We start from the raw sequence: 14,001 nt of genomic DNA, 5'->3' as shown, positions 1-14,001 counted from the left end.
TGACATATCAGGCACTCAGAAATGCACATGCTTTTTTTTTTTTTTTACTTATTACAAACTTTAATTAAAGCCTATTCTCCAATCTGACATTTAAGTGAAATAGTAGATATAAAAAATGTCTTTACGATTGAGTGTTCTCTGCAAAATCTCTTTTGTGACTGAGGTTGTAAAAAACTCTCAAACTATAATTTTGCTCCCTGCCATTCAACATGATGGTGCTTTTAGTGCTCTCTGGATTTCTAGTCTGTGTATAGATGCCTATGTAGGAATAAAGGACATCAAACTTGGAGTAGTTAATTGCAGTTAATCCCATAGAACCCAATCATTGCACAAAACATGTGGAATCAGCTAATGTCGAATTTGCTTATTACTGAAGATAGTCAATGTGGAACAGAGCTTGCTTGAGTGGATGATATTGATAATTTTGGACATGTGCTAAATATCTTAAATAGATCTTCTCATTTAATTTTCAGAATAACCCTATGAAGTAGCTACTCTGAAGATCCCTTTTTTTTTCTTTAACATCTTTATTGGAGTATAATTGCTTTACAATGGTGTGTTAGTTTCTGCTTTATAACAAAGTGAATCAGCTATACATATACATATAACCCCATATCTCCTCCCTCTTGTGTCTCCCTCCCACCCCTCTAGGTGGTCACAAAGCAGTGGGCTAATTTCCCTGTGCTATGTGGCTGCTTCCCACTAGCTATCTATTTTATATTTGGTAATATATATAAGACAATGCCATTCTCTCACTTCTTCCCAGATTACCCTTTCCCCTCCCCGTGTCCTCAAGTCCATTCTCTATGTCTGCGTCTGTATTCCTGTCCTGCCCCTAGGTTCTTCAGAACCATTTTTTTTTTTAAGATTCCATATATATGTGTTAGCATACGGTATTTGTTTTTCTCTTTCTGACTTACTTCATTCTGTATGACAGTCTCTAGGTCCATCCACCTCACTACAAATGACTCAGTTTCATTTCTTTTTATGGCTGAGTACTATTCCATTGTATATATGTGCCACATCTTCTTCATCCATTCATCTGTCGATGGACACTTAGGTTGCTTCCATGTCCTGGCTATTGTAAACAGAGCTGCAGTGAACATTGCGGTACATGACTCCTTTTGAATTATGGTTTTCTCAGGGTATATGCCCAGTACTGGGATTGCTGAGTAGTATGGTAGTTCTAGTTTTAGTTTTTTAAGGAACCTCCATACTGTTCTCCATAGTGTATCAATTTACATTCCCACCAACATGCACATGCTCTTTGATCTTGCCATTACTCAGACTCTCAATGAGATATCCCAATCCTTCCTTCACAGCATGGCACCAGGGATAACTTTTGCCCCTTCCTTCCACCTTTTCTCCCAGTAAGAACTTTCCCTTCAACTCTTGGCATTGAATACACCTGCTCCTTCCTTTCTCTTGTTCTCCAACAACTCCTGCCTGTCCACATGCACTCACGCTGGGTGTGAGTGCATATCTTATTTCAGGGTCCCAACCAAGAATTGGGGTTGGGACTCAAAAGACAGGAATTCACTAAAGAAGATAGGTGAGAGTGGGAGACGAGCCCCTCAGACAGGAAGAGAAAAAGGGATGCAGCCCATAGCAAGGTGACACAGTGTGAGTGAAGGGGGAAATGTATAATCAGGGTCATCTCATTGTTTATCTTATCTCTTTCTTCTTCAAGGTCACCAAGGCCAGGAAAAGCAAGGAACAGCCATTCAATCCTGAATCATATATGGAAACCTGATTAAATCTGTTCTTCTAAAAACCTGGATGTCATTAATATTGATGTTTATAGAGCTAAGATCTAAGTACAGAAAAAAAATATATACGTATACATATGGTTGAAATACCACAATATATATACTAACCATTAATTCTTAGGAATGGGGTACTTTTCATTTTTTTATACTTTTCTGTACCACCTAATGCCTAATTTTGCATCTATAACTTTTATAATTTGGAAAAAATGATAAACATGATTCTCTCTAGGAATCTAGTTCATTGCTTAAAAGCAAATAGTCTGTAGGCTGCAAATCAGATAGGGACACTTAAGACCCAAGCAATATTTGGATTTATACTTTGGTTGTGATCTTTACAGAATATAACTCTGGTCAAGAATGAACAGGTTGAACAAGCTGTGCCCTGCTCAAAGAAACCCAAGAGGAAAGCAGAGCAGCTGAAATCCAGTCTGTGCTTCAATTGCCAACCCCTATCCTAGGGTAGAGTTGCTTTAGTCCAAAACAATGATATCTTTTCAGAATTGATCTCCTGGAGGGGCCATAATTGGGTAATTTGTGTACCAAGGCAGCTTCTGATGATTTGCATGAAGTCACTAGTATATGTTGGAAGTAATTCTAGCCCTGTCTGATGTGAAATAACTGGTTCCACTTACTTATTCAAGTACTAACAGGTAAGTAGCTCTCCAGCTATACTTCCTGGTTCTCACATGTGTGGATCCTATGAGGAAGTTGCTCCAGGCAAAGACTTGCATTAGGCAAACACTGATGAATAATTAATTTAGTTTAGAGTACAATGGCAGAAAGTAGATAGCTAACACTGAAATTTACAATGTATTTTTTTACATGTATTTTATTGAAGTAGAGTTGATTTATAATGTGTGTTAATTTCTGCTGTACAGCAAACTGATTCAGCTATACATATGAATGTATTCTTTTTCATATTCTTTTCCATTATGGTTTATTACAGGATATTGAATATAGTTTCCTTACAGTGTATTTCTTGATCACATATTTGGTACCTGGTGTTTTGCAATTATTTTGTGTCACTTAATCTTATATTAGCTCTAGAGGGTTGATAGTGTTCTTCTTTTTACTCTCCTAGTAAGAAAAATAAGGGACAGAAGGTAAGATCATGTTCCTAATGATTAGAACAGTTCCGTCATAACAAGAATTTCCCTCATGCCACTTTATTGTCAACACTTCCTGCAGTCCAAGCTCCTGGCAACCACTGATACAGTTTCTTAACTTAAACTTTTCCCTTTTCCAGAGTTTCCTAAAATGGAAGTTAAAATGTATATAGCATTTTGAGTCTGACTTCTTTCACTTAGTGTAGTACATTTAGGATTCATCCATGTAGTTTTGAGTATCAGTTTATTCCTGTTTATTGCTGCGTAGACTTTAATGTGTGGACCCACCAAAGTTTGTTTATCCATTCCCCAAGTGAGGAACAATTGGATTGTTGACATTTTGACATATTTACAAATAAAACTGCTGCATATATTCCCATGCAGATTTTTGTGTGAACCTGTGTTATCATTTCAATGAATAAAAATCTCAGGGTGAGACTGTTGGTTCATATGGTAAATGTATTTTCAAATATATTAGAAATTGCCAAACTGTTTTCTAAGGTGGCTGTAGCATTTTTCATTCCCCTGAGCAATGTGTGAGAATATCAGTTGCTCTCTATCCACCTCAGAGTTTAGCATTGTAGGTGCATGTTAATTTTAAAAAGCAAATAAAGAAACTATCCAACTTTTTTGCCAAGTAGTGTACCACTTAACATTCCTGCCACCATTGTATGACAGTTCTAATTCCTCCTCATCTTCATCAGCCCCTGGTATGGTCAATCTTTTAAATTTTTTGTCATTCTAATTGGTGCATAGTGGTATCTCACTGTAGTTTTAATTTGCATTTCCCTAAAGATAAATTATGTTGAGCATCTTTTTATGTCCTTATTTGCTGCCTATGTATTTTTTTTTTGCCCATCTTAAAAATTCAGCTGTTTGTTTGCATAATACTGAGTTTTGAGAATCCTTTATAAATTCTGGGTACAGGGTCTTTAGTGGCTATGTGACTAGCAAATATTATGTCTCAATCTGTGGCTTGCCTTTTCATGATTTAAAGGTAACTTTTGAAAAGACCTGTTCATTTTGGTGACGTTTAAATTATCAAAAAATTTTCTTATGTAGATTTTTTTAATGCTTGAGGAAAAAAATCAAAAGAAGAATGTGACACAGAAAATTATATCAAATTCAAATTTCAGTGTCCACCATACAGTTTTATTGGAATACAAACATGCTCATTCATCTATGGATTGTCTATGGCTCCTTTTGTAGCCAGTGCAAGGTTAAGCATCCGTAACAGAGACTCTAGGGCCCACATCGTTTAAAATATATACTATTTGGTGCTTTACAGAAAAATTTTGCCAAGCCCTCTTTTGGAACCTCAGTGGTCTTCTAGTACACTTAAACGTAAGAAAAAAGTAAATTTTATATTAACTTCATTTTTCAGATTATCAGTGAGGTTCACAATCTTTTCATGCTATAAATCTTTGATATTTGATTTCCTGTGAATTTGGTTATTTTTACTCATCTATATTAACTTGTATAACTACGTATAGTGCATATTTTCCATTAATCATTTTATTTATTCAACAGATATTGAACAACATAATATCCCTGAATATTTGCATAGAGCAGAGCCCTGTCCTGGCTGTGGGCTGCAATGAATGAGAAATACATTTCTATTGTGATAAGATGTTGAGATTTTGGAATTGTTTATCCAGGAGTTATCCCATTCTGACTAACCTGGGTTTGGGAAGGAACGTGTGTACTGCTGCTCTCCAGTAACTCACAATCTGATTGAAGAGGCTGTCTGTGTTAGGTATTCTTCAATTAAATGCTGTTTAGACCGGTTGATCTGAATTGATCCATTTCATTTCAATTTTTGACCTTAATAACCTGGATGGAGAAAAAATATATACAGTCTGAGATGAAGTTGATCAATTACCCCTTCAATGCTTCCACTGTCCTCCTAAAGTGCATCTTTCTTTTCTTCTCATAAAATTATCTTCTTCCCTTCCTCCCAGTACCTTGTTCACTCTTGAATCACTCTCCTGAAGTTAAATCTGGCTTGCGATATACACTCCTACTTAACAAGGGCACATATGCCAGTGTCTCAAGTATCCACCCCACTCTTAAAAAGGGAGACAGCAGCCAGTGCAAACAATGCTAAGAAATGGGGGAGAGGACCAAGTAGTGGCAGCAAGATGTACTGGTATGAGGGAGAGATGAAAAGTCAGCAGTAGGGGTTTATCCTGACTCAATTTCCCTGGACTATGGTAGGTGCAAGGAATTGACTTTGAGAAATGTGTCCTCAAGGTATACCTGGTCTGTGTCTACTTTTATATACCTCTTTCAGAATAATTTGTCCAACTTTGGGCAAACCGCCTGCATTAGACTTAGTGTTGAACACTAAGTGTTCAACAGTTTGTAGGGTTGTGTGGGTACCACAGCATGTGTCTCTGCCTTATGAAGTCCATGTCCTCTTAACTGTGTGTCTAGGATGTGTATTTCCTAAAAGGAAGCTCCTAAGTTCTGTGAGCTGTAAGTGTGCTAAATATCAGGGTCTTCCACACCATATCCTCTTCAATAGCACCTGTCCAGTTTGCTAAAAGCAAACACAAAACATTATCCTTTTGGAGAGTTGACTTTCCTCTGTGAAGTTCTCACCTAATGAAACTATGAACTCCAGATTTCAGCTGTAGTTTTTCTCCAGCTTTTGACAGGTTGAAGAATGTAAGTTGAAGTTTATCCCCTTCTTTGCACTGGATTTTGTCCTCTTTTCCAAACACCTATACTTCCATCCTTCCTGTGTTGTCATTTAGGTCATATAATATATGATTCCTCTGTTCTGCTTTCTGCAAAAATAAAATCAACACCCAACTTTTGGTAATCTGATTAAGGAATGCCACATCAACCAGACATCAGAAGTGCCAGCAACAGCCTCCAGAAAGAGATATAAGGGAAAAATTACAGGTTGAATCTGGCACGTATACAGCTAGTAGATGTTAGCAACTTCAAGTAGAGAAGATAGTTATGTTTTTCATAGATCCTATTGCCTCTTACGTCCATCTTTCCAGTCCCAAGCTCCCTTCCCTTGAGGCTAGGATGGCCGTGTGAGCCAATAATTGGTAGGGCCAGTAGTCAGAATAGGCAGGGGAAAGAAATCCAAGAGTTGGAGGACAATTGCTTAAAGCAACAAATCCAAGAGACACATGAGCAAATGATGCAAAACCTACTGAAGAGTCTAAATAAGAGTTAGGAATGAGGAGGAGCACAATGTCACCCCCAAATATGGCACTTTGACATGGAGATTTTGAGATAAAGGCAATTAAGAACCAGCAGACTCAGGAAAATCTTTTTACATCTCCTTAAACCTACCTAAAAGAATTTAGATAGGGGGCCTCTACCAGAAAGATAGCTATTACCAAAAGTAACTTTTTACGTCAGAAAGACTTATCTGAATGATAGGGCAAATATCTTATTTACCAAACATCTGTTCTTCTTATCTTCCTGTGAATTTTCTTCTTCCCCTTTGAAGCCCCAGACCCCTACCCCCTTCTGCTTAGCTCAGGATGGTATATAAGCCTCAGTTGCCTGGCCTTCTTTGAGTCTCATATTTTTTATGGGGTTCCCATAAGGTTTAAATCAGGGGCCCCCACCCCCGGGGCTAGGGACAAGTGGCAGTCCCTGGCCTGTTAGGAACCCGGCCGCACAGCAGGAGGTGAGCAGCAGGTGAGCAAGTGAAGCTTCATCTGTATTTACAGCCACTCCCCATCGCTCTTCTTACTGCCTGAGTTCCACCTCCTGTCAGATCAGGTGCGGAATAATAAATGTAATGTGAGTGAATCATCCTGAAACTGTCTCCCACCTGCGCCCGTGGAAAAATCGTCTTCCATGAAACCGATCCCTAGTGCCAAAAAGGTTGGGAACCGCTGGTTTAAATTACAGACACTTCCTGCCACATTGGATTGTTCCAGTTACTGATATATCCTGAGCCAACCTCTGGTTTGCCTTGTCTCTTTGGATGTAGTTCCATGGAATGCTGATGCCTCCAGCAGAACAAGCCCTCCTACTGAGTCAGCACCCCAGCTTCATCTCCACTCTTCTCACCTTGCTCTCCCCTCTACTTCAGTCTGCATTGCTCAAAATTTTAAGCCACTTTATTTCAGCCAAATTGTTATGAAGCTAAATCAAAACTAATGACATGATGAGGGAAACAGGAAAATTCATAACCAGGGATATAGGACAGGTAATCAAAATGAGGAGCACATTACATGGGAAAGGACATAATGAGTTGGGCCGTGAACCAGTTGGATACTCAGATATCTCGGCCCTAAAATTTTAAAGCCCTAAAGACGTATCAAAATTTCTCCCATGCATACCTTTCCATCTATGGTAAATGACTTCCTCCTTTCTTATTTTTGTTTACCACCCAATTTTCCAAAATAGAAACTTGAGATAATTGCCTTTTTCTCTCTCTCTTTTACCTTTAATTGTTGGTGAGTGCCTGTGGATCAACCTCCCTAAGCTCCAATCCCTCCTCTTCCACACTGTTGTTTCCGTTTTGCCATTCCTTAAGGCCCTAGTATATATCCTGGAAACTCAATATTCAAACATAAAAATATAAGCCATGTTGAGAGTGATTTAGATCCATCATGGGGAATACAATTCTTTGGCCAGAAGGGAACTTAAGAGGGCACAAAATCCGCACATCTACATCTGTGTTGGACCGGACACCAACCATGAACCATTTTCTCCTTAAAGGCAGCATGGCACAGTAGAAAGAGCATGACTTTTGGAATCAAATAGATGGAGATTAATCCAGGCTCTGCCACTGACTGTCTGTGTATTCTTGGACAAATTATACAGTCTCTCTGATTTTCAATTTCCCTTTTGATAAGATGGAGATAATAAAATTATCTATATCAGGGCACTATTCTGTAGATTAAATTAGTAAATTAATTTATACAAAAATAATCACTGAGCCCAGGCTCTGTGCCAGTCACCCTTCCATATGCTGGAAATAAAACAGGAAACAAAATAGAAAAAGATCTTTACCTTTATGGAGTGTACATTCTAGTGGGTAGAGGCATGAACAAAATGAGTAAAATGAATAAAACATACAGAATAGAAAGTGATAAGTACAAACCAAATACATTTAGAAAAAGATCTTTTAGGCAGACAAAAACCGAACAGTTACAAATGTCTTTGAAATATGAGTGTTCCTGGAAGCTTGAGGAACTCTGAGGAGGCCAGTGTGACTGGAGTGGAATGAGGGAGAAAATTGTGGAAGATAAGGTCAGTGAAGTGATAATCGTCTTGTATAACTATACTGGCCATTTACAGTGGACACTTGTTCTAGTTGGTCAATCCTTATGCCATGCAGTTTAAATATTTCTTAATATCACCTGTGCTTATAGGTTGGTTAGGAGATAAAGTGTGGAGACTGTCTAGCCAGGGTCCAGAACATGGTGAAGTGAATGAACTGCCAGGAGAGAACAAGTGGATATTTCTGGAAAATAATTTAATTGAAAATCAGGAGTAGAACTTTATGGTGGTTAGGCAATAAGATAGATTAAGAATTCAGAAAAGAAAAACCAAAATGCAGTGACAAGCAGTTATGTGCAAAATTTAGGGTGAAAGGTATATCTGAGGAGGGCTAGGGTTAGAAAGGTTAGGCATGAGAGGGAAGTTGGAACACTTGCACCAAGTGAGAATTTAGTTAAATTATAAGGTGGAATTCTTTTCTTTCCAACTCGAATGCTTCTCCCATATAATCTTTCTTTTCTCCCATTCTGCAATCTGCATCTCAAATTTATTTTTTCTTTTTCCCAAACTAATACCGTAAACCTGGGATAATTCTGGTGGCAGAAAAGGCTTCAGTGGCTCTGTGATGCTCTCCCCATTTTAAGTTGAATAAAGATGAGACTCAGTGCTGGAGCAGGAAAGGAGACTGAACCTCTATGAAAACATCAGGGGTGGGGTGATGTAGCTCAGTTCTGTCCTACTGTACACACCTAGAACTGGTGCCAGTAATCTCATGTGCATAGCACGGCACAGGGAAAGTATATGAATGGATGCGGTTCCTGGTTCGTCATAGCTATTGTTCTCTGACCCTTACAATAGTGGACAAGGCATACTTTCCCACCTCTCTGCCTTTTCTGCTATTTTCATCCCCTATGTGATCATTTTGCCTGAGACAGACCATCCTCCAGGAGGGCTTCTCTGATGATCCTTGCTAGAACAAGAATTCCTTTACTCTGCTTTATTTCAGGATTTCCTCTTTCTACTCTCAAGATTTTCTCAGATATTACTTTACACTAAAATCGGTGATGAGATGCTTTACTGTTGAAAACACTGAACTCTCCACCCTAATGTCTAATTTTGAGACTGTCCCATTACTAAAATATGTAATTTACTAAGATTTACTCAGCAAAGGGGGCAAAATGAATTAGAACTTAAATTTCGTAGTATTTTTTTCTACTTGATATATATTGACTTACTGAGATGAGGGAAATAATTTAAAAGTACTGGAGTAGTGGTGTTTGGATTCAGAATTTTCTTTCCTTTTAGTTTCATATTGGGGCTTAAGAATTTTCGCCCAAGGAAAGAAGCTCTTATGCACCCAAATAAATGTTCCTGTATTCTTAAATTGGTTAAGCCATCACCTCATGAGTGTCAGAAGAAAAAAAAAAAGGAATTATTGACATGCAAGTGGTAGAAAGTTATTGGCCAGTCTTGTTCCTCGGCCATGACAAACGACAGACAGCTTCTCAGGCTTATAAAGCCAAACACTGATGTAAGCACTTCACTCTGGGACTCTAGTCTTGGGATCACCAATTAACAAAGTAAAGAACAGGATGACTTTGGGAACAGGGATATAACTCCTCCAGGGGTTTGAAATGTGGCAAGTGATTGCTTCTTAGTGTCATGACAGTAATTTAGGGCTTGTGTAATTTTGTAGTGTCAAAAAATGTATTGATATATCCAGAATAAAAATACGACTGTGGTGTCAATTATTGCTCTATTCACCAATGAAAATATGGTTTAAAATAACTAATAGCAGAAATGCATTCAGATAAACTCCATGATTGATTTGGTATCAGCTTAAACGTTTACACAAACTGAATTACTTTAAATTTCCCTGTACTATACCATGTTTTACTTCTTTCTTAGACTCTAGGTTAGCTGGTATGATGGCACAGTAGAAAGTTGGATTATTCTCTTTGGGATAGAAGTTTCCAAGTTACTTACCTTGAATATATTTTGATGTAAAACTTAGATTTTAACAAGGCTTCTCAACCATTCTTCCTTTTGAAATCATTCTACAAGGAGACATGTGAGTTGACCACTGTGATTTATTCTGGCTTTCATCTACACTATTGGCTTTGAAAGCCCAGGTAGAGAATATACACTGAGGAGATAAATGTAAATGATGTAAATGATGAATGTAAATGATGATATAAGCACATGATGCTACACTGATATAAATTGTTATCTAGTTTCTAAGGCACTTTACAGAAGAGACTGATTGTGTCTTGCATTGTATTTTCCTCTGCTCAGCAAAGTTAGAAGATGTAAGTTTTAGAGATGGCCTCAAGGTGGCAGTAACTACACGTAATTGCCCCAAGTAACCCAAAGCTTTGTGATTTTCTGAGGGTGAGCCAGGAATCTAGACGTGCTGGTGAACATAGGCTGAAGATATTTAGGAATGTCTTTTGTTTTTTCTCTAAACTGAAGAATTCATTCCTCTCTGTCCAAGATAGCACCAAATTTCCCCTACTGCAATGTTTCCTCCTTTTGCTGTTGTAATGATCCTAGAATTTTATTATCCTGACTAGGTAAAAATGATCCAGTATGGGACAAGATTTCAGTAAGAGAATCTCGTTGGAAAGTTATGAATGACTGGTAGCTCTGTACTCCATATAAGGAGTCAGTTAGGTTCCTATTTTGTTTAAAAATTCCACCCTGGAGTATTCTTAGGTCTACTTTGTATGTAGCAAATTTATTTGTGCTCCATGCCACCCCTAACTATTCTGGTAGGAAACCAGTTTTTGTTTTGTTTCCTGTAGGGTTCATCTTCCATCCTTTGTTGAAGGTTCTTTCTGCATAACCAGGCATGTCTGCACACAGACTGCTGTATAAGGTTCTTCTCACAACCTCTCCTCATGTGCCATAGAGCAGAGCACAGGGAACTATACTCAATATCTTGTAATAACCTATAATGGAAAAAGAATCTGAAAAAAAAAAAACTGAATCACTTTTCTGTATGCTTGAAACTAACACAACATTGTAAATTATACTTAAATATTTAAAAAAAAAAAAAAAAAACTCAGAGAATGCTGTTCCTTCCACTGCAACCTCTCCACCCCCCCACCAAATAATTGGAAAAGGACATCTTGAGACATGGTATTTTAAAAATCAAGGCGGGCTTCCCTGGTGGCGCAGTGGTTGAGAGTCCGCCTGTCGATGCAGGGGACACGGGTTCGTGCCCTGGTCTGGGAAGATCCCACATGCCGCGGAGCGGCTGGGCCCGTGAGCCATGGCCGCTGAGCCGGTGTGTCCGGAGCCTGTGCTCCGCAGCGGGAAAGGCCACAACAGTGAGAGGCCCGCGTACCACAAAAAAAGAAAAAAAAAAAAAAAAAAAAAAATCAAGGCTAGAAGTTGGCTTTTCATGAAGAAATATAACTTGGCCATAGACCTAGGGCACCCAAGGCAGATGATACAGCTGCACTGTGGTGTCACTGGTGAGGGGCCAGCATGTCATCCACCCATCCATCCACTTACCCATTCAGTAAGTATCCCTTGAGTTATCTAATAGGTGACAGGAACTCTTTTAGGTTCTGGTGATAAAACAGGGAGTTAAAAACAAATCCAAGTTTTACAGAGCTTACATCCTAATGAGAGCGGTAGATCTTTTTCCTGGCCACAAATTAATGAATTAATAAGCTGAGGTAAGAGTTCCAACTGAAAGGACGATGATCGTTGCAGAGCATGTGTCAAAGAAACCTTTTTTTTTTTTTTTTTTTTTTTTTTTTTTTTTTTCATGTAACGAGACCGTGTTTAATGAACACCAAAGTACAGGTGAGGGCTGTGGGGGCTCGAGGATAGGGGGCAGCGAGGGCTGCAGGGTCTGGTGTGGGGGTAAGCTGTGACACCACCTCCCAACACCTCTCCCTTTTACAGGGATTCACACTGGCCCCTCAGAGCCTCTCAGCAGTCCTGTGGGGACAGCACAGCAGGATGACTAGCCTCATTTTACAGCTGGGGAAACTGAGTTCCAGAAAGGTTCACCAGCTTGCCCAAAGCCACACAGGGTTCCCAGTCCTTCCTTCTGTATCACTTCGGCCTGGCTCAGGGGGGATCTGAGTAGGTGGGGAGGGGAGGATGAGTACCCCACAGGAAGAGCAAGCAAGATGTGGAGGACAGAGGCATGGCATGTGGGGACATGGAGAGGCAGGACCCCCTGGTAACTGTGGCCCAGGCTGTCATGGCCTCGGCACAGCCCTTTGGGTGTCCGCTTGTCCTCTCTTTCCTTAGGGGTGTGCCCAGGCCCTCAGGACCAGCTGAGGGAGGTCATGGGGTGGGAGGACCACTCCCTGCAGGGCTCACACAGCCCTGAGAGACACAGAGGGAGAACTCGTGCCATGCAGAGGGGTGCGTCAGGAAGGTGCCTCGGGGGCAGGGAGCTGGGGAGGGTGTGTGGAGCACAATGAAGGTGAGGTGGGTAGGGCTGGACAAGGCCAGCACACCGTGCTGAAGGGTCTGGACAGGATCCTGGGCCACGTCACTGCAGCAAAATGGGGCCGCTGCAAGGACTGCAGTGGAGCTAAGGAGGGCCCGAGCTGGAGAGGAGGAGGGCTGAAAAAGGTTCCAGGGGTCCAGGCTTCTCCAGGCAGGCCCCTGGAAATGTTGGCTGGTTTGGGGTCAGTCACAGAGGGCCCCTCCCTGGGCGACCTCTTTAGGCGTGACTATACACTGAAGCCCAGCAGAAGCATCAGGCTCTGTCACTGGGTGTCAGGGTCTTGGAAGCCCCAGGCCTCCACGGCAGCGATGAGGAAGTTCTCAGAGCAGAGGGGCTGGTTGTTGAAAGTGTCTCAGTGGCCCGTGCTGCCCCGGTTCAGGTCCCCATCGATGTAGAGTGCCTGGCCTCCCCCTCCACCTATGATGAGGCAGTCGTTGCCCCCAGCCATGAACAAGGACTCCGGGAGTTAGAGTGGGAGTTGGTCAGCTGAGGCTTCTCTTGAGAAATGACTTTTGTGCTAAACTCTGAAAATGAGCAGGAATGAAAAGTATCTTCAGTCAGAGGAAACACAGTGTGAAAAAGGCCTGTGGCAGGAGTTTGACTTGCTTGAGGGGTTGAAAGAAAACCAGTGTGGCTGAAGTACAGAGAATCTCTGAAGGGTGGTATGATGCCCTTTGAGAGAAGACAATGTAAGTCCTGTGGAACATGATTAGAATTCTTTGTTTTTATCAGATGTGATTGATCAAAAGGTTTGGGGCCATAGAGTGTTACTAGCTTTCATTTTATGGTGAAACTTCTGGATACTATTTGGGAAAAAATGAGTAGCCAGTTTGACTTTGGGGAGAACAACTATTACCATAGGTCTGGAAGAGACAATAGTAACTTTGATTTGCTTATAAAATGGAAATGGAGGAAAATATACTGAATTTAGAGAGATTTGAGAAGTATTAAGAGTTGGTGATAGGTTGGAAATGAAAGGTTAGTGAATAGGCATTGTCAGGAAGGATACTTTAGTTTTATTCAAATAATTTAAGTTACCAGGTGAAATATACATTTATATATAAATATATATATACCTTATACATGTAAATATATATATATACATTTCGGAATATATGTGTATATATATATATACTACTTTTTACTGTATTATATCACAAATGTAGAAGGTACACAGGTCTTAAGAATACAGCTCAATAAATTATCAAAAAGTAAATGCAAGATGATATACCGTCTTGGTCAGTCAATTTTATTAGCACCCCTGAGGTCCCTTTTGTGCTCCAAGACTCACACTTAAAGATAGCCATTATCTTGAATTCTAACACCAGAGACTAGTTTTGCCTGTTTTTGAATATAAAAGGAATCTGACAGTGCAAATTATTTTGTGTCTTTCTTTTTTCAAATGACGTTAGTATAATTTCATCCATGATGTAGTTTGTAGCAG

The 14,001-nt window shown here is 40.0% G+C and overlaps 2 protein-coding genes across 3 annotated transcripts in view; one reads left to right on the top strand and one right to left on the bottom strand.

Moving 5' to 3' along the window:
- The window catches only part of LOC131764037 (interferon-activable protein 203-like), a 45,584-nt gene extending 42,326 nt beyond the window's left edge, over positions 1-3,258 (top strand). For both annotated transcript variants that reach the window (XM_067039265.1, XM_067039281.1), the window contains one exon: positions 1,691-3,258. In XM_067039265.1, coding sequence (XP_066895366.1) covers positions 1,691-1,753 — 63 coding nt within the window. In that variant the 3' untranslated portion in view covers positions 1,754-3,258. The remainder of the gene's footprint in view (positions 1-1,690) is intronic.
- A 477-nt stretch (positions 3,259-3,735) lies between these two features.
- The window catches only part of MNDA (myeloid cell nuclear differentiation antigen), a 38,419-nt gene continuing 28,153 nt past the window's right edge, over positions 3,736-14,001 (bottom strand). Inside the window, 2 exon segments of the mRNA XM_067025275.1 lie at positions 3,736-3,781; positions 5,480-5,667. Coding sequence (XP_066881376.1) covers positions 3,736-3,781; positions 5,480-5,667 — 234 coding nt within the window.

This window comes from Kogia breviceps, chromosome 1, assembly GCF_026419965.1.
Source record: "Kogia breviceps isolate mKogBre1 chromosome 1, mKogBre1 haplotype 1, whole genome shotgun sequence".
Classification (NCBI taxonomy): Eukaryota; Metazoa; Chordata; class Mammalia; order Artiodactyla; family Physeteridae; genus Kogia; species Kogia breviceps.
Note: the sequence above shows the minus strand (reverse complement) of the source record. Positions and strands in the feature narration are given on the sequence as shown.